A 19,745-nucleotide genomic window follows, 5' to 3' on the forward strand; every position below is an offset into this window, starting at 1 on the left:
GGCGCGGTTCGTATCCTATCACCCCGCCCTTTGCAGATCCTTGTACACATACAACAAGAGAATTGAGATAGACACACACAAAGACATCTATTATTTCTTCTATCTCTTTCTACGGTTTATTGATACTCTCAACGTCAGCAACACCCGAAAAGTATAAAACAGAGTTTACTTATTTTAAGCCTCTTTAAATTTCTGTTTATCTATTCCAAGAAGATTGGCCTACTGATGGATTGTACAATGTATTTTGCTATCCCAGTTTCCCATGGGAACGGCCATGTTTTCATCCGATCAAAACTCTTTACTCGGTTATTTTTAAAAGAGATTTATTTCATTCTTTCAGATTTTTCTTTAATTATAACTAACTATCACAGACCTTTTGCTGACGCTGAAAAAATAATACCTCAGAGACCTACCACCAGCAGATATAATGAAAAAGATTTAACGTCGGCAATATATTTTAAGATGAAGTAATGTTATCAATGTCCAGTCGTCGATAGCTTTAATGTTATCTCATATATATTTTGTTTCATCGAACGATATGATATTGGGAATCAGGGCGTGGCGAAATTATTATATCCAATCTATTTAACTTAACTTTAACTGGTTTTTTTATTTATAATTTACTTTATTACCCTTATATTATTCTCTCTCTCTCTCTCTCTCTGTGTTTTATAACGCTGTAAAAGTAAATTTACCGTGCAAATTATATCCGAGGCAAAAAAATGTTTTTAAAATCTCTCCTTTTAGTCTTCTACATTCAGTCTTTTATTATCAAGTAAATACTGATCTGATAACAAACTATCTAAGGCATTAAAGATGAATTTTATTTGCCAGATAATCCTTGACAAAATTTATGAATAATTTATCATCAAGTTGCTAATATTTTCAAAGCAATTTCCTTTGTTTGTACTTGACGATAAGATAACAAGAGGTGGAATACCCACTATACATATATCTAGTGTCTATGTACAATAAGTCTATGTATACATAACTAGTAACTAGTTTTATATATATATATGAGCAAACTGTTGGAGGGCGTGGTGAATTTTGGTACTCTATAATTCACCCCGACCTAGGATCTGCTCGGTCTAATGTTTAGTTTCTCAAAAGGAATTTCTTCTTTTAGCTGGTGCATACTTTAAACCATTTTATATACTCTAATTTTCTTTGGACGGCCCTTTGACACGTTCTATTGCAGCTTTGAATTTTTTTTTTTTTTTTTTTTTTTTTAATTAGACAAAAATGAAAACTGCAATAGAAAAAAAGGCCAAGGGTACTCCGGCTCAGTGAATAATTTCCATCTCGTCTAGGCACCGAGTCTAGGCTAAGGAATAAATTAAAATCACTGATAATCGCATTCATGTATTCCAGATGATCTCTTGGATCAAGTTTCCTCGTGGCTCCTGGTCCTGGAATAGACACTGACGATATGGTAAGATTAAAGGTTTTGGATTAAAGATTAAAGGTGGAAAAAAAAAAAAAACGCATAAAATGACAATGTCAAAGCAGGTTAAGAAAAGCTTGTTAGCGTTATAAGGTCATACTTGCATAAAATATATACCAGTTACAAAAGTGCATGTTAACCAAACTGCATTAAATGTATTAAATTAAATTGCATTATTAATAATAAAAGATCATTATTTTAGGACACAGTATGGCTTCGGTACTGTGGCATGCCTCTGGGAATAGTTTCGTTTCGCCTGCCATCATCTTCCTCCTGCTACTTGGTCCACACGCTATCACAGGTCAGTAAAAATTATCACGTAAAGAAAAAGAATTGAAAGATTTAACAGAATCCTCATGAAGCTGTTAATCTTTATTCTATGACGTCTTATTCTTTCTTCTTTACTTTTTTCATTGTTATTAATAATTAAAATATAATGTAAATTATAAATATGGTGTGTGGTGTGTTCCCGGTGGCGGTGGACGAATCTTCCTGTACTGGTGTCTTCTACTTAATTATACACAACAATTATCGATACGACTATGAACTGTGAACTGTGAACTGATTTCGACATCGACTTGAAACCTCTTGATGGGGATACAGCTCGCGAGGTAATTGATGTGCCACAGCCACAGCAAGACTACGTACCATCCCTATCTCCACCACCACCGGGACCTTTTGCCACTGCCAAAACATCAAGTATGTCACCCTGAAATGATTTTACAATAATTTTATTATTGAAATTATTGATTACTTATACATTAATATTACTTGTAATTATGATCAACTATGTTTTTATTTTATAACCAGGATGCGACCAAACATTTGTCAGCGTCCCAGGCAGCCCGGAAAATGGGACTTTCCACGCTCCGTATTTGATAAATCCAAAACTTGAATCGCAACAGTGTGTTTACACATTTTTAGCGGGACCTTATCAGCGCGCCGAGGTCGTCTTCACGACATTTGGTCTCCGCGGCACACCACCAGAGTCAGTTGACAAATAAATTAATAATATGGGTTTGAATAAAATAGCAATTTCACATCTGTTTGGAATTTCATTTGAAGAGCGAGTTTGTGTTTTTTTTTTAATTTGAAAAAAAATATTCCATTTCCATTTATATTTCTATTTGTTTTTATTTAAAAGCTTTAGTTATTTTGTTTTACAATTCAATTACATTTCTTTACTCTTTTTTTTACTTTATTTGAATTAACAGCCATAAAATTAATTAAATTAAAATTCTGAATAAATTTGTCTGGTGAAATAAAAATATAACAATGGAAATTTGTGTTATAGATGTGAAATTTATGGTGTTTTTGTATAATTGTCGTTAATGTGATATGTAATTTGTGTTTGCTGCTTGGAATTACTTCAGTGGATCTGCCGTTGGGGAATTGCCTGGGTAAACATTTGAATTCTTCATTCCAGCGTTGCATAGTCATCATTATCATTATCATCAAAATAATTCATTCCATCTCATGGCTTCATCTCTTCTACATCAGTAAATTATACACAACCCGTACAATCTTATCAACTTTTCTTAACTTTATTACATATATACTCTTAACACACTCTCTAATCCAACTACACGACATCCCCAAGAGATACCAGCCACAAAGATGTTAAGAAACACTGAACAAAAAAATACAAATACGAAAAGGCAAAATGGAAAGTTTAATATTCATGAATAAAACCTAAATTGGAAGACTTGACGTTACTTAATATTATACGTAGCAGACATTGAATGTACAATTGTAAAACCGTTTGAATTTGTTTAATATCAATGTAGTAGTGTGCTCATTTTTGTCTTTTTTTTTTTTAAAATATGAAACTACATTTTTAACACATACTTGAATTTCACATTCTTAAAAAGTATCTACGCTCATCTATATATTTTTATATCTGTAATGTTTTAAACCATGAAAATATAAAACATGTTTATAAATGGCTAACTAAACCATGATATTTTCAGATGTGTACACGAGTATATGGATGTATACACGCAGATACGATCTGATAACACGACCAAGCTGATAGAGACACCCTTCGGTGGTCGATACTGCGGTCCTATACCACCGAGACGTCGAGTATCTCTCTACCGAGGGATTGCACTTAGTTTCTATACTGACAAGAATATCACCCTACCAACTCTATTTAGCGGTCGTTATGCCTTCATCAATGCCTGTAAGTTATAACAAACTTATTTCCATATCACTACATGATGCGATATTAGCATGATGCTTGACTTTCAACAAGATATTCAACTCTATATGTATAAGCATTATATATAAAATTAATTATTTGACAGCTGAGTATGAAATCGGAACACCAGTGCTAGGCACACCGTGTTCTTTCGTCGTAAATACAACGATTAAGCGTACTGGATCCATCCTTTCGCCCACATATCCTGGTACTTATCCGAAGAATCTTACATGTAGGTATCAATTCATCGGTAACAGTGGCCAGAGGATTAGACTCGAGTTTCGGGATTTTGATCTCTTCTACGGGGGTCCTCAGTAAGATATTTTATAAATTTTATCTTTGAAACTTTAAATAATTCCTAATTAATATTTTTTTTTCAAACTAGCTGCCCATTCGACTATGTAAAGGTGTACGATGGACTTGACTTAAAGTCAGCTCCCGTGATAGGGACTTACTGCGGTCAACAACGTAATTTGGTGCTATATTCTTCGCAGTCAAATTTAACTGTACTCTTTTCAACACTTCAGCGCACTGCGAACACACAAAATCGTGGCTTTAAAGGAATATTTGAATTTTCTGAAGGCTTCGTTAAATTAGGTACGATACAATATTTATATAAACTAAAATTATGAATAGTAATTATACTAGCTGACCTGACCTGACCTCATTTATAATTGCTTATTTTCCAATATTATACATCACGATTCGTAAATAATTAATTGAGTATGTTTTATAATGTGTTTATTATTATTATTATTATTATTATTATTATTATACTTTCAGATTTCATAAACAAATCCGGAGGTATGCATATACGAGGATCCGAGTGTGACCAAAAAATTTTAAGCACCAGAGAATCTAATGGCTCTGTCGTGAGTCCTAATTATCCGTTTCCTTACATTCCGAAAGTTGTGTGTCGTTATTTTGTATATGGTATGCAAGATGCACAGCATTTGGAACGTGTGAAACTTGAATTTTTAACGTTTGATATTAGCAAGGGTGAAGCAAAAGGAGAGTAAGTTACTTTATTTATTATTAATTTTTGTTAATGAAGCTATCAATATTTTATTTATTTGTTTTAAATTTCATTAAATTACTTTAGCTCAGCCTGCACTGACGGTTACCTTAAAATCTACCTAAAAGGCCAAGAAGCTACTGATTCGTATGACAAATTTGATTACGAGTTGTGTGGTAATGAAACAAATCCGAGCCAAGTAGTTAGTGACGGGCCACGACTGGTCATGGTATTCAGCAGCGGTGAACTTAAACAAGGCCGGGGTTTCAAAGCAAGGTGAGATGTAATTTTCACTCTGTTCTCTGTTCTCTTTCTATTGATCGTTATAATCAATGGAATAGAAAATACATTACCATATCAATGTATATATCGTATATTGGCTGCTTTTAATGTACTACAAGCAATTGAATGGGTTCTTAATTGAATTGTCAATAGATACAGCTTCGAAACAGAATACAAAATACCCGGTACGGCTGCACCGGACGGCAGTTGCACATTCACTTATCGCAGTTCCTCACGGAAGAAAGGTGAATTCAATTCACCACGTTATCCAAGCAATTATCCGAGCGATATCAATTGTACTTATCTCTTCTTGGCAACTCCAAACGAACAAGTTACCCTTGTTTTTGATCACTTTAAAGTTAGATCTCAGCCATCAAATTCGACTACTGGATTCTATGGGTTAATTATTATTTTATTAATATTATTATATTTTATATTATATGTTTTGTATTATATTTTATTTTTATAATTAACAGAGAAGAGATCTGTCAGAATGATTGGTTAGAAATTTACAACATGTATCGTGACAATACGGAAAAATTAATTGGAAGATACTGTGGAACTTCTGCACCAGGTCCAGTAGAATCGAATCTCGGTGCGCTTGGAGTCAAAGTTATTCTTCACTCAGATGCAGAATTAGTTTACAGTGGCTTCAAAGCTCGTTATATGTTTGAAGTCGCCAAGTCTATTTTCGGCGGTAAGTTTTACTTTGATTATTATTAATAATTTTTTTTTTTTTTTATTAAAATTAATATTTTTTATTCAGATTGTGGCTCCAATATAAGTAGTCTCGAATACGGTGTAATAATGACACCAAATCATCCAGAGAATTACGACAGTCCTCTCCGAAATTTCGCAAGTAAAACTTGCAATTGGTTTATATCTGTACGTCCGGATCATCAGATATTAATCTATTTCGAAGATTTTTCCGTAGAGGGTGAACAATCGGGTAAGTTTTACCTCAAATTTTCCAAATTTAAAATAAAATTTATGCAATAAAATAAAATTAAAATTACAGTCAGAGGATGTCCCGCGGCTGTTTTACGATTGTGGTTATCGCCGATGGCAACTCCAATTGAATTGTGTGGTGTAAAAACGTCAGACGGTCCAAACGATTATTTATCTCAAGATCATAATATGCGACTCAGGTACCTGAACTACATTATTAATTGAATATTAAGAAATTTCAATTTATTATATAATATCACAATAATTAAAAATAAATTTCTCATTACAGCTTTATATCATCGGACAAATCAGTAGGCCAAAAAGGTTTTCGCGCCGTATGGACAGAAGTGTATAAAGCGAACGAGTGCGAGCCGAATGAATTTCACTGTAGTGGAAACAACTACTGCATTGCAGAAACATTACGTTGTAATAATGTAGACAACTGCGGTCCAAATGATACAAGCGACGAGGAGAACTGTGAGTCATGATAACCGTGAGATCAGCTTTAAAACCGTGATCTATTACCGATAAATACATATATACATATATATAATCCAGCGTAACATTGATGTAAACATTACCATTAGTGTTAATGCTAAAATATATATTTATATATGTATCTCTTAATTAACTTTACTATCGCCCTATGAATTTTTATTGCTCACTGAACTATCCCATCATAACTATCACTATCTTGGCTCTATCTGGCATAAATCCAAAATTTTTTTCTACCCTTTTTTTTATTATATCTTTACTTTTTATCTACTCACGTCTTTTACTTGTCAACTATGTACGTAAATGGGTATAGAGTAATCACAGAAGCAGTCTCGGTTGACTATATTTTTTTTCTACCTGCCTTATATACCTATATATCTAAGCGTGTATGATCACATATTTAATCTTAATAACCGCATGCCATGTCTGGAATACATGATTCGTACAGTACACATATTAAATGCTATATATTTTATATAAATATCTAAATGTGAATGAACTGAACACTTCCTCTAAAATATTTCTCTTTTCTATTTTCTATTTGAATTTTTTATTCGATGATATAGCAATGACAATACTCATATTAATATGTATTATGGTAATAAAATACTGCACAAAGCATGTATTACCAGGAGAAATGAAAAATGAACAAAAAAGATGGTCATATTTAACATACTCGAATAAATGAATCGGGAAATAGATGAGTTGATTGAATTCTCGCGACCGACTGTAAGATGAAATGAGAAGTAAGAATCGAATCTAATAATCTAGTACTTGATAAAAGCAAATAGAATAGAAGATAGGGCGATGAATGAATTTTAATTTGGAAATAACTCTCTTTCTCTCACTAACTCACTCACTCACTCTGTATTTATATCTGTGGGGCGAACGATGATGGGTGAACGGTTGTATGGTGTCTCACAGGTACAGCATCAGCCCCACTGGCACTAGCATTGTCTGGAGTCTCTGACATGCTTCTTCTATCTCTGTGCTTTGTGTTCGTGACCAACTGAGGCCTTGCCGTGGCTTCCAACGTTCCAGCATAGCATGAACTCCCTTATCACGTGAGTCTACTCACACAATTCACCAGTAAATACAAATAATTATGCATCATCTCGAGGACGTTCGCTAAAACAAAATTCAATTGATTATAAAAAAATCTGAAAAAAAAAAAAATAACTACATTGAATCAAATGTAATTATAAATTTATCCAGACGAGACAATATCTATAGGTAATATATTAAATATACATTGAAATAATCAATACTTAATTAACACACACCTTAAGTGCATGATGAATATTAAATGAATGTGGAATTGATTTTGCTTATTTTTGACTTATTAAAATATTATGCATGATCAAAATCTAAATGTTTCAATTTTTCAATTTCCACTATTGCTTTCACTGATAAAATATTTTTGCACTATATTCTTTTTTTTTTAATTATTCGAAAATAATTAATTGTTAAAATTATTTTGTCACTGACTATTTCGCGAATCATTAAAAAAGATAAATAATCAATTTGTAATGATTATAATTAATAATTCCCAACATTAAATTAATATAAAAAAATAAAATTTTCAGGTGCAATATCAGTGCCTCCAGTAAGTTACGCAATACCTGCAGGAAGTGCTGCGGCTGCTGTGCTAGTAGCCCTTGCACTGTGTCTTCTCTGTCATCGTAAAATGAAGCGACGCACTGAAGAAGTAAACATCGATGACTTTCAGCAGCGTATCGAGGACATGCGTTACTGCTATCATCATCACACCGTCTTCCATCGAACACCAAGTACTCATAGTCATAGCCATCCGGATACTTACAACAACCAGTATCATATGGAGCAGCCTAGTCCACCAAGTGAGAGTGAAATTGAGCATGTATGTGGCGATGATGCGAGTAGTCCCGAAACTCCGTGACCATCGTGCACTACTGTTACAATTTGGTGTCACTGTCATTGTTATTATTGTTATTATTATTATAATTGCATTTATAATGAAAATAATAATAATTATCATCATTATCATTATCATTATTATTATTATTATTATTATTATTATTATTATTATTATTATTATTATTATTATTATTATAACAATAATGATAATAATACTTACAACTCCGAGTGTCGTCATGAATGTCGACCACTACCAAAGCGTGTGTTAATTGCACGTGTTTATGAAACGCAGACTGTACAACCGCGCCTAAAGTGTAATAAAAAAATTGTTGTTGTTAATGTTGTTGTTATCATCGTTGCTCGAATCGATTATTTCGGCAGCTCATTATCCAGCGCCATCAATGGCCATTTATATTACAATAATATCGATCAATTATTATTGTCATCATATCAAAGGAATACCATCATCTTCGTTACAGCGTTTGAATTACACGTCAATCAGGATAAATAAATAAATGAATAAATAATGTAAAAATGTTTGTTCAGATTACGTGGGTATATATAGTAATGATTAATTATACATGGACACCAGGGTTATGATTATGATTTAGAAATCCATCATTTTTTTATCAATAATGTTTGTATGTGCATCATTGTCCATTTGATGTATTGATATGTTTGATAGTCTTAAGATTAATATATTAATTTTCATTTTATATTTGTATGAATTATTACTATAATCATTATGTATTGTTTTAAGAAGAAAAGTGTGAGGTGAAAGTATGTTTGATTATATTGATTACTAGTAATTGGACAAATGCCCACATTGAACAATTAGTCGAGATTTTAAATGAAACAACAGATGTACGTAGGCTGGTACCTGCTAATTATTTGAAAAAACGCGTTCTTTTAATCCTTTTATACATTTTACTGCAATTAAATACGCTGTATATTTTACATTGAACGGTAAAATAATAATAATAATAAAAAAAAATACTGTTGTTTCAAGGCATCGTAATACGGAGTGGGTATTCTTTTAGATAGATCGAAGATGTAAAATCTGGCGAATGGCCGCCGATTGTTATTATAAATAAATTATACGGTGGCGTTAACCAAGAGCTATTGTAAAAAAATATTATAAATAATGAGCGATCGAACAGGCATTTTATGAAATTGGAGTATAGTAATAAGTCGTGTTGGTCTAACGTTAAGGGTCTAAAATAAATATTTGTCTTGTCACTAAATAATAATGATTGTAATTGTATACTATTTGATGAAAAGAGTAACGTATCGGTAAGCGAAAACGCTTTTATTGATATAATAATTTATAGAAAAAAAAAAAAAAAAAAAAAAACTAAGTTATAAACGATAAGAAAAGAGAATATTTAAATTTAATTAGTCTGCCAAAATTTTTATAGATAATGAGGATCCACTCTTAGGGTTCGGACAGTTATTTATAATTTATATATTTATTATCAAGATTATGATGATTTATTAGTTTTGGTATTATTTATATGGCTCGATGATAAATTGAAATGAATCAATGCTACGGAATAAATTTAAAATTATTTAATAACTAAAAAGCGATACGAATAGTCTAATAAAATGAATAGTATCGTACGAATTACGCACATCTAAATTTTGTACAGTAAAATAAAATAAAATGGTTTTGTTCCTGATACCAGGCACCGGCATTTATCAAACGCTTTTTCATTGTATCGAGTAATTTTGAGTAACAACAACTCATATTGTTTTATATAAAAGTTATCGTGCTCAGAATTTTTAAAATTAAATTTTTTGAGTTATCGAAAGAAATAAAAATTGTAAAGAGAATGTAAAGTTGTAGAAAATTGATGGATACTCTTTGAAAAAATTCTAAAGACAGAGAATGCAGTATATATATTATTATGATATAATAATTACTATTATATAATAATAAAACATTACTCATAAATATATATATGTATATACATATATATATATATATATATATATATATATATATATATATATATATATATATATATATATATATATATATATATATATAAATTGATAAAGGTAATATTGCTGTAATAATACCCAAGTATATATGTATATTTCACATTAATCGCTGCCATTGGAGCTATACCAAAGTATATTCTAAACTATAAATAAATAAATTAATAAAATCGTACCATACATTTATGCACTGAATAGGAAGGAAAAAAAAAATTAAAAAACAAAAAAAAATAACCAGAAATAAAACATTATTCATATAAATACGTATCGCGCAAAATAGTTTTGAGCGGTATTTGATAAATATAAAATAGTCGTTATAAGTGTAATAAATTTATAATATAATGAAATATTATTAATAAACACATGGATTATTGAATTACTGGATAACTTTTGATTGAAGGATTCTTTGAAAATGGACAGAGTAATAAATTAAACGAATAATAAAATATACAATGAATAAATAACAAAAATTGTAATAAACTACTAACGATAATGAACGTTATTGATAAAGAAAAGCTGAAAACCGTTGCTCATTGCGCATTGAACATTTTTCTTAAGTGCAAATTTTCACATTTTATAGTGTAACTAAACCAAAAAAATAAAAAAAAAAAAGCTAAATAATTGATAATAAAATGAAATATATAAATAATAATAATGGTAAATAAAACGAAATAAAATATTATTGAATAAAAAAAAACTACGTATATAAATAAAATAGCTGCAAGCAGTACGTCAAGTAAGACTTATTGATATCGAACGACTGTGTTCAATTACTTTTTTGCTGTATGAATGGAAGAAAAAAAATAATGTGATAATCATACCCAATAAAATAAATTAATAACCAGTTTCATTAACATCATTGTACACAGTTTTATGTATTCATGCGGGTTTTACTTGTATAGTGAACATTATTATAATAATTACTGTTGTATGACAAGTGTCCACTACTAATTTTTATAATTTATATATTAGATTATTTGTTGGTGTCTGACATTCTATGATTATTATAAATTATATTAACAGTAGTTAAAATTACAGTTTCTATCTACAATTACGGTAAAACAAATAAAAAAAAATTTCATGTGCAAGATTGAATCAAATGAAAATTTTTAAAATCAATTGATTAATTGGAAATACACAGTAAATCAAATTGTAATAGATTTTGTAATAATAAATTTATTGTTTTTAAAACTTAAAATTTATTTTTATTTTTGCAACGAATAAAAAACATTTGTTATTGTTAAAGTAATAAATTAACTCATCAATTAAAAATATGTAAATTGATTTTTTTATCGATAAAAAATTGTAAAAGCAATTTATTTATTAAGTTGATTGTATCTGAGTAAAAACTTAAATTGAAAGAAAAATATAAAATAAAATTCGTAATTGCTCACGAGCCATAAATTTTTTTTTTTTCAATATGTATGAATGAATATCTATTATTTTATTACTAGATTTATGAAAACGTATGATCGTTTGTAAATTTGTTGATGCAATAATAAAAGAAAAAAAAAACGGTAAATGTGTATAGAGCTTAATAGCCCATTACATTTTTGCATTTATTTAAAATGAAGATTTTTTTAAACTGCTCAGTCATATTCAGCGAAGATTTTTTAAATACCAATTATGTTTAATGAAGTGACAGGGTTAATGGAAAAAAAATTTTATTAATAATAAATCATTGATATCAAATATGAATAATTTGCCATTGTAAGTATAAGAGTGTGCGTATGTATGATAGGAAATAAATTATTTAATTATATAAATATTGTAGTCCGTGAGATAAGTATTGAATAAGATAAGTATGGAAGAAGTGAATCGTCGCTCGATAATTAAAATAGTATCGCGAATTGTTGTCGCGAAGCTCATTATTAATAACATTTTGTGCTTCCCAATTTAATAATTTTGACCATGAAGTATAAATATATGAAAAAAGTAATGAATAAAAATAAAAATAAAATGATGAATGAATATTAATTATTGGACGATAATTAATTGAATAAATATGCAAAATTACAATTCATCGCTATTTTATAAAATTAAATAAAAATAATTAGTGAAAAGGATAAACATTTATTATACTTAAATAAACAATTGTAATTATATTATTTATAGAATAAATAAATAAAGAAGTGAATACAAGGACCACTTTTAAAATCACTTCTTTTTCAATAAACAATTGTAAAATTGATATTACAGGTTTTATTAAAACGCGGGACAATAAATTGATTGAATAAAAAAATAAATAAATAAAATCGATTTAAATTTATTAAGAAAATAAATAATTAAATGTTGACAAAGCAAACCTCGCGGTATAAATATTGATCGATCATTTTAAATTTATTTGTCTGTAGTTAATTATATCACGAATAAAATTCGTTTGTCGTGCTCGAGTGGAGAATTAATAATGCAAGACTAAAAAATAAATTATTACAAAAGAAATACATATAATTAATTAAAGTAATCAATAAAGTATAGTAGATAATAAAAAATTGTCAAAATTGAGATCGTATGTAATGAAAACATAATTTTAGCTAAAAAAGTGAATAATTATACACTCCCACCCTTTCATTCCCAAGTATGCCAATCAATACTTATCACACCGCGCCTTATAGAAATACGACGGTCAAATTAAGAAAAAATAAAGAATAAATTGTCTCCAAATATTAAAATATACTGAAGCAGATGTATATGTATCCATATAGGTATACATATTCGAATATATCGTTGTACATTTGAGTAAAAACGTCATTGTTATGTACCAGCGAGTCAAGAAGAAACATCAACAAATAATGCGTATAACATTAATTTTAAAAAACAGTATAAAAAAAACTATTCAATTTTCATTCCAAGTAATACGTAATCTTATATTTTACAAATTAAAATAAATAATTATATGAAAAGTAAATGACGTTTATATATGTACTCTTCTTGAAAGAGAAAAAGAAACAGAAAATAATGAAAAAGAAAAATAATTCACAGATTTTTTTAATTAGCCAGTAGAACAATTCAACCAAAAACGCTCGTTGATATCAATGATAATTACCATTGATCGTTTTTTGAATAAAAATTTATTTTAGCCTCCTATTTTTTATTGAATTCTACTTTCATAGATTATAGAATTATAATACTCTTAAATAATGTAAGTATACATTTTTTAAAATATCAATTTTACTTTCATTTTAAAATAAAAGATTCACTTACTTAATTTAAAATAATTATTTTATTTCAATGATATATAAGTGAAATTGACAATATTATTATACGTAAAAAAATGAATTTATTTAAAAAATTTCATCTCATTATATTATACGTAAATATTAATTGTTTATCAATTAACTAAAATAATTTTTTTTAAAACTCTTGATTTTTTTTTTTTCTTTTCTTTAGAGAATTGCACTGGGACATTCATATGGCCTTACATACAGAAATGTATATGGTTATTTCGATGAGCATTTATTCAAATTAAAAAAAATAAATTTCTTTTTTTCTATTTTATTTTTTTTTCATTAAAAAAAAATTTATATAAAAAATCCTTAAAGTTTCAATTAATAAAATTCGATATACCAAATGTTAAAATGGAATGTGTTAAAATAAATAAATAATAATCAATTATTAATAACAATTAAATTATACTGCACAAGCAATTAGACATTAATCTTTAATAAAAGAATATAAATATATATATATTATATATTATTTACAAGATTTTTCACGCTAAAAAAACTTTTCGATATTTTTTTCAACTACAATCGAAACGTTCAATTTTTAGAAAAAAATTTTTTTTTCCTATAAATTATAACCAAATTTTTTTATAAAATCAAATCTACCTGTTAGCGATTGATTTAGTTCAAATTGATATTAATCTGTTCGTTGTGTTCATAACTTGATCGTGCACTTGATGATTTATCACTTCAAGTCTTTATCAGTCTTATCTGAGTTAAAATACGTCATTACTATTTTTTATTTATTTTCATTAGTATTTCAATTATTTACGGCGTTTTGTTATAAAAATGATTGCATACTAAAACTTATCAGAAATAATAATTATTAGTTTAATTAATAATATAAATATTAATGGCAAAGACGTAAAAAATTTCATTCTGTTATTTGTACGACTAAATGATAAATCTTTGATTTATCAACTCGTAATATCTCTAATATATATATATATAGATATATTTTTAATATATATTATATAAATGTAAAAAATTATTAATTTTAAAATTAATTTTCTTGTACTATAAGACGTCGTCACTACATTAATGATGATCCACTTAATTGATAAATATAAATAATTCAAACTTGAACATACTGATCGTCATCAGGATCAGCATTGTCTGTGTTATTAAAATGATCTTTTTCTCTGGATAATGTATTGTGAATTTTTTCATAATTAGGATCATCATTTTGTTTACATTTGACTTTTTCGTATCCGTCAACATTTAATCGTGTCTCCGAATACGAATTAACTTGTTCGTAGGGTGGATCGGCGATTGAATTTTTAGTAACACTCATGTACCTAACACTCTCGTAATTAGGATCACTGTGATGTACGGACTCATAATTAGGATCGGTGTCGCTGTCACCTGGACGGCAAACAGAAGCATAATTAGGTTCGCCATGATCATGAGGCATGCTTTCATAATTTGGCTCGGAGTCAGTGTCTCCATCGACATCAACACGCCGGCGAAGTCTTACTTTCTCGTAGCCTGGATCTTCACTGCTGGCATTGCTTACCTGGCGATGCTTAAAAGGTACTGAGTAAAACGATAAAACGTCTATACCGTTTCTCATACTAGTAGACGGCTGAGAGGTAAGTTTCGAGTCTTCAGCTCGAGAATACGGAGGCCTGAGCATCTCATAATTAGGATCATTGGGTTCGCTTACAGAATTTATTGTCCTCTGTGTTATTGTGTTCATGGGCTCGAATACATGATCAGGAGTCACGCGATCTAACTCGTATTTCCTCGCGACAACACTGAACTCAATACTAGACTCGAGATTAAGAATATCTGGCGGAACAGACGCTCTAATCTCTGGTTCCCTTTTGTTTATTTCTACTGAATCGTGACTTGACCACGAGGCTCGACTGATCTCTACAAGATTAAGCTTCTTTCCTGGAATTTGAACGTCATTTACTTGCACATTAGCTCCTGAGTGTTCTTCTTCAGATTCCCGTTTCTTCTTCAGCACTTTAGCATACATATCTTCGACAGATTTACCGGGAACGAGACACGAGTGACTGAGCGGAGCTTGATGATCATCTGGTTTCTTGTGTTGTTTGTCAATGAGAGCATACACGTCTGTAGTTCCTTCAGTGGAGCCTGCAGGTAAAGGCGGTGGGGGTGGTGGTAACGGAGAATTAGCTTGTCGCTTCTCAGGTTTTGGAGATCCGGGGTTAGCAATCGAACTCGTCGCACTGGAAGACGAAGCCTGACGCGAATGTGCATGTGCGACGTGCCGAAGACTATCAACACTGGGTGGCTGGGGCGCAGAAAATACTACTGGTTCCTCAGGAATGATCCTCGGAGGTGGTTGATGAAGCAGAGGCGGCTCTCCGTGTACTACAGCTCGACTTTGTTCGCTGATCATCGGCTGAATTTGCGCATAAGTTTCACTACCGCTGGTATAAATTTTTTCTTGTTCATCAATCGCTGCGTACATTTCGTCTGAATCATCGGACACAGTAGCATAATGCGAGTCTTGAACAGGCCGAGAATTTTGTCGATTTTGATGTGCAGCTTTAGTTTGAGCAATTATATTCGCAAGAGGTTCACGTACGCTGATACTGGTGTATCCTTTATTAGAATCTTGTGAATCTCCGCTAAAATGTTGCGGCGGTCCATTGTGTTGAGGTTGCGGAGGCCGCGGTAAAGGCATCAATAATGGTGGAGTCATATAAGGCAAATCTTGGTTCGCTTGTACGCCTCCAGTTATAGCATTTGCCGCCTGAATGTCACACGTCGTTACTTCAGTGTTGAGCAACGAATTGTGTGACGATGATCTGCGTGTTCTAGGTGGTGCCACTGGGTTTGTTGGCTGACTGTTCGACGTACAGGCAACGTTGTCCGTCATCTGACTAGGATTTCTAAAACTATTTTGCCGATTAACTTCAGACTTCTGGACACTTTGTACTTGTGCGTACGGGTGTTCATCTGGCGTCGAATTTAGAGTATTTAATCTTGCATAGGGTGACACACTGTCATCTTCCTGTAGCGAGGAAGATTCTTGCGAGCTTGTTCGCGTTCCTCTCTCATTATCCCGCTTAGAGTTTTTATCTCTTACCGTAGCGTACAATTCCGACGAGTCGTTCATTATTTCAGTGGCTTCGTAGATTATATCTTGAGGATTCGAACTAATTCCATTTTCATCAGTACCCACGTTTCGATCTTTTGGAATATCCGGTAGACTTCTGTTTGCTCCACTCGTTCTAGACAGAAAAAATATTCAAAAAATTAATAAACTTATTCATCAATGGATAAGCTACCATTTACTAGAGAGTTTTATAAAAATTAATAGAATCAGCGACAGTTTATGAGGTTACATATTCCAAGATAAAGAAATTAGTAGACCACTATTTTAAAATTAGTTGGTAGAAAACAAAAACCATGTAGGGAAGCACGAAAGATGAAAATAGTTATAATGATTAAGTATAGATTAGCAATCATTAAATTATTTTAGGTATTAATTAGATTGTTAAAGGGTCATGGGGAAAGTTATTAATTGATGGTAATCGTCAGGCATACAAGGGATCATGCTGCCATGCCAGGTCATGGGCTTGGCACCTTTTTCCACCGTCCACAGTGTCTTGGGTAACAACTGGTGTGATATCCGATAATGTTGGCTGGCCATCGTAATCGTCATTATCAGCATGGGTGATTGTTACCATACCCGGTAGTCCCAGAAACTCGCTCCTGTTTTTACATATTTATGTTGAAATAATAATTTTATCCTGATTTGTGTATCCAATTTATTATAAATGGGATCAAATTCTAACTAAATGTTATGGCTTACTTAATAGATGATAATTATAAATTACAATAAATTTATGATAAAATAATGCATACTTGTTTTCACCGTGTCTGCAACTGCATATACAAGCAACAATAAATCCAACAAAAGACAATAATGTTGCGACAGAAACGACCCAGTAACACCAGGCGCTCTGCTCATAGAAGTCATCGTACATGGTCGTCGTCATCATCAAGTTGTTAATAAAAATTAATTAACCCTACAAGAGTTACAATTTAACAATCACATTTATTAAATAAGTAGTGATTCATACGGTTATAAATATGACTCATCTTTCTCTTTCTGCATACCGGAATAGTAATAATGAAAACTATCTCCACCAATTCCAGTCACGTATCATTTTTTTAGTAAATAACTGTTTAAACAATCACCTATTGAACAATCAAATAACTCAATTAGTTAATAACATTGCTGACAGTAAACATCAATGATCATTTTAAAATGAACTTCTGGCGTTATCTTACCAAGTAAATCATCAGTATCTAGTGTCAAAGGATTATATTGTTATAAAAAAAAATCATACTGATGTTACAATATTACACAAACATCCAAGTAAAAGTTTCAACTACATAACCTCCGGATTTTCATGTTTAACTAAAGAGCACAAAGATATAGTCGTCCGAGGAAGAGAATTAACCTCGGGTTTGTTCGGGATGGTCGTGCTGTAAATTTTATATGGTAGAGGGAGAGAATCCCGAACAAACCCGAGTTTCACTCTCTTGGTGGGACGACTATAACTGACAACTTGACAGCAGTTTTTTAGTTTTTTATCCTGTAGAATAGAATGTGAATCAAAATGGCGCCTCTTTGAGTTATATATTGAAGTATTTTTCATTTCTTATCTGTTAAGACAGGTAATAATTATTCAATTTAGTTAATTAAAAAAAAAAAAAAATTGCCTCGATTAACAATCTGAAATAATAAAAAAATATAATAATTATATAAAAAAAATATTGATAAAATTTTTACCGCCTTTTTTTTTTAGAAACAGTCCGTCATTGTCACTCATAAATTTGTCATGTTTGACACTCATATCATACATTAAAAGATATCTATTTTCCTGCTGTAGTTGATATTTACGTTATTGTAAGTAAAAAATTCAAATTGTTAAGACAATTGATTTACTTTAATTACTTACAAGTATATATATACTACATAATAGTAATAATAAAAAATACTGTTCAATATATTTTGTTAATTATTGTTTGTATTTTCAGTTATAAAAATTCTTAAAGAGCTGATTTATAAAAATGGCACAGTGTCATCCACTGGTAACTCGTTTAGTTGCTTCATCAGTTACAGCAGCAACACAAGCAGGAAAAATAATTCGTGAAATATTCACGCAAGGGGATTTAAATATTATTGATAAAGGAGTAAATGATTTGCAAACTGAAGCTGACCGCTCTGCACAAAGTTGTATTATAGAATCGCTGAGCAGACAGTTTCCTGATATTACGATAATTGGAGAAGAAGGAACATCCCAATGTCAAGTCCCGCCAGAGTGGATCGTCAATGATTTAGATCCAGATGTGATGAAAGTTAAACTTCCTGATTATCTAGAAAATGTTTCTCCAAAAGACGTATGCGTTTGGGTTGATCCTCTTGATGGTAACTATTTTTAATTTTAATTTAATTGTTTCCAAGTACTTATCTTTAAATTATTGAGTGAACATAATTATTTTAGGTACTTCTGAATTCACTCAAGGATTAGTAGACCACGTGACAGTGTTGGTTGGTGTAGCGGTTGGGAAAAAAACTGTTGGAGGTGTAATTCATCAGCCTTACTATAAAGATGTACAAAAATCTTCACTAGGACGTACTTTGTGGGGTATTGATAAAGCCGGTATTGGTGGTTTTAAGCCGATTCCACCACCATCTGGCAAACGAATAATCACTACTACACGGTATTAATATTACCTTGAGAAAAATTTTTTTTTTATTAATATTTAAACTTTCATGTTAATATATTTTATGTTGGTGGTTTATAAAAAATTTCAGATCGCATTCAAATAAAACAGTTCAAGCAGCTTTAGACGCAATGGAACCTGATGAAATTATTCGAGTAGGAGGTGCTGGTCACAAAGTAATGCTCCTGTTAGAAGGTAAAGCAAATGCTTACGTATTTGCAAGCTCAGGGTGTAAAAGATGGGACACTTGTGCTCCAGAAGCAGTGTTAAACGCTGCAGGAGGTACTCTCACAGATCTCAATGGTGATCATTATCCGTACAACGCTGAAACTGAACATCCAAATACTAAAGGAGTATTGGCTACAGCTCCTGGTGAACAGCATTCGTGGTATCTATCGCGCATTCCCGATCAAGTTAAACAAGAATTATAATTATAATTTTAATTGCATTGAAATATTACATGAAATTAATTAAACTGAAATGAAGTATTTTTTATCAAGCTTTAAGAAAAATTAACGTTTT

At 30.7% G+C, this 19,745-nt stretch overlaps 3 protein-coding genes across 8 annotated transcripts; 2 read left to right on the forward strand and 1 right to left on the reverse strand.

The window, feature by feature from the left end:
* Positions 1–1,371: 1,371 nt before the first annotated feature.
* On the forward strand, positions 1,372–9,261 carry LOC123274615 (cubilin; the record flags this gene model as incomplete). Its single annotated transcript, XM_044742311.1, is given in 16 exon segments — positions 1,372–1,432; positions 1,647–1,745; positions 2,048–2,143; positions 2,255–2,432; positions 2,818–2,844; positions 3,415–3,626; positions 3,751–3,958; positions 4,030–4,241; positions 4,428–4,659; positions 4,747–4,935; positions 5,095–5,340; positions 5,418–5,638; positions 5,708–5,890; positions 5,960–6,089; positions 6,179–6,366; positions 7,971–9,261. Coding segments are annotated over 15 exon segments (2,745 nt in total). The 3' UTR covers positions 8,303–9,261.
* Positions 9,262–14,002: 4,741 nt separating this feature from the next.
* Positions 14,003–17,921, reverse strand: LOC123274617. Of its 4 annotated transcripts, XM_044742314.1 has the most exons (5): positions 17,781–17,921; positions 17,607–17,687; positions 17,352–17,515; positions 17,031–17,198; positions 14,003–16,714 (listed from the first exon to the last, which is right to left on the reverse strand). In XM_044742314.1, exons 3-5 carry the CDS (start codon positions 17,486–17,488, stop codon positions 14,581–14,583), a joined length of 2,439 nt encoding a protein of 812 aa, XP_044598249.1. In that variant the 5' UTR covers positions 17,489–17,515; positions 17,607–17,687; positions 17,781–17,921; the 3' UTR covers positions 14,003–14,580. The 4 variants fall into 4 exon arrangements, with proteins under 4 accessions (XP_044598249.1, XP_044598248.1, XP_044598250.1 ...); XM_044742313.1 differs by having other exon boundaries at positions 17,352–17,687; XM_044742315.1 differs by having other exon boundaries at positions 17,070–17,198; positions 17,352–17,687; positions 17,781–17,920.
* Positions 17,922–18,061: 140 nt separating this feature from the next.
* LOC123274619 (3'(2'),5'-bisphosphate nucleotidase 1) lies at positions 18,062–19,722 on the forward strand. Of its 3 annotated transcripts, none has more exons than XM_044742319.1 (5): positions 18,062–18,170; positions 18,302–18,456; positions 18,534–18,924; positions 19,001–19,220; positions 19,315–19,722. In XM_044742319.1, exons 3-5 carry the CDS (start codon positions 18,567–18,569, stop codon positions 19,652–19,654), a joined length of 918 nt encoding a protein of 305 aa, XP_044598254.1. In that variant the 5' UTR covers positions 18,062–18,170; positions 18,302–18,456; positions 18,534–18,566; the 3' UTR covers positions 19,655–19,722. The 3 variants fall into 3 exon arrangements, with proteins under 3 accessions (XP_044598254.1, XP_044598252.1, XP_044598253.1); XM_044742317.1 differs by having other exon boundaries at positions 18,302–18,402; XM_044742318.1 differs by lacking the exon at positions 18,302–18,456.
* The last annotated feature ends 23 nt before the right edge of the window (positions 19,723–19,745 follow it).

The sequence above is a fragment of the Cotesia glomerata genome, unplaced genomic scaffold, assembly GCF_020080835.1.
Source record: "Cotesia glomerata isolate CgM1 unplaced genomic scaffold, MPM_Cglom_v2.3 scaffold_47, whole genome shotgun sequence".
Classification (NCBI taxonomy): Eukaryota; Metazoa; Arthropoda; class Insecta; order Hymenoptera; family Braconidae; genus Cotesia; species Cotesia glomerata.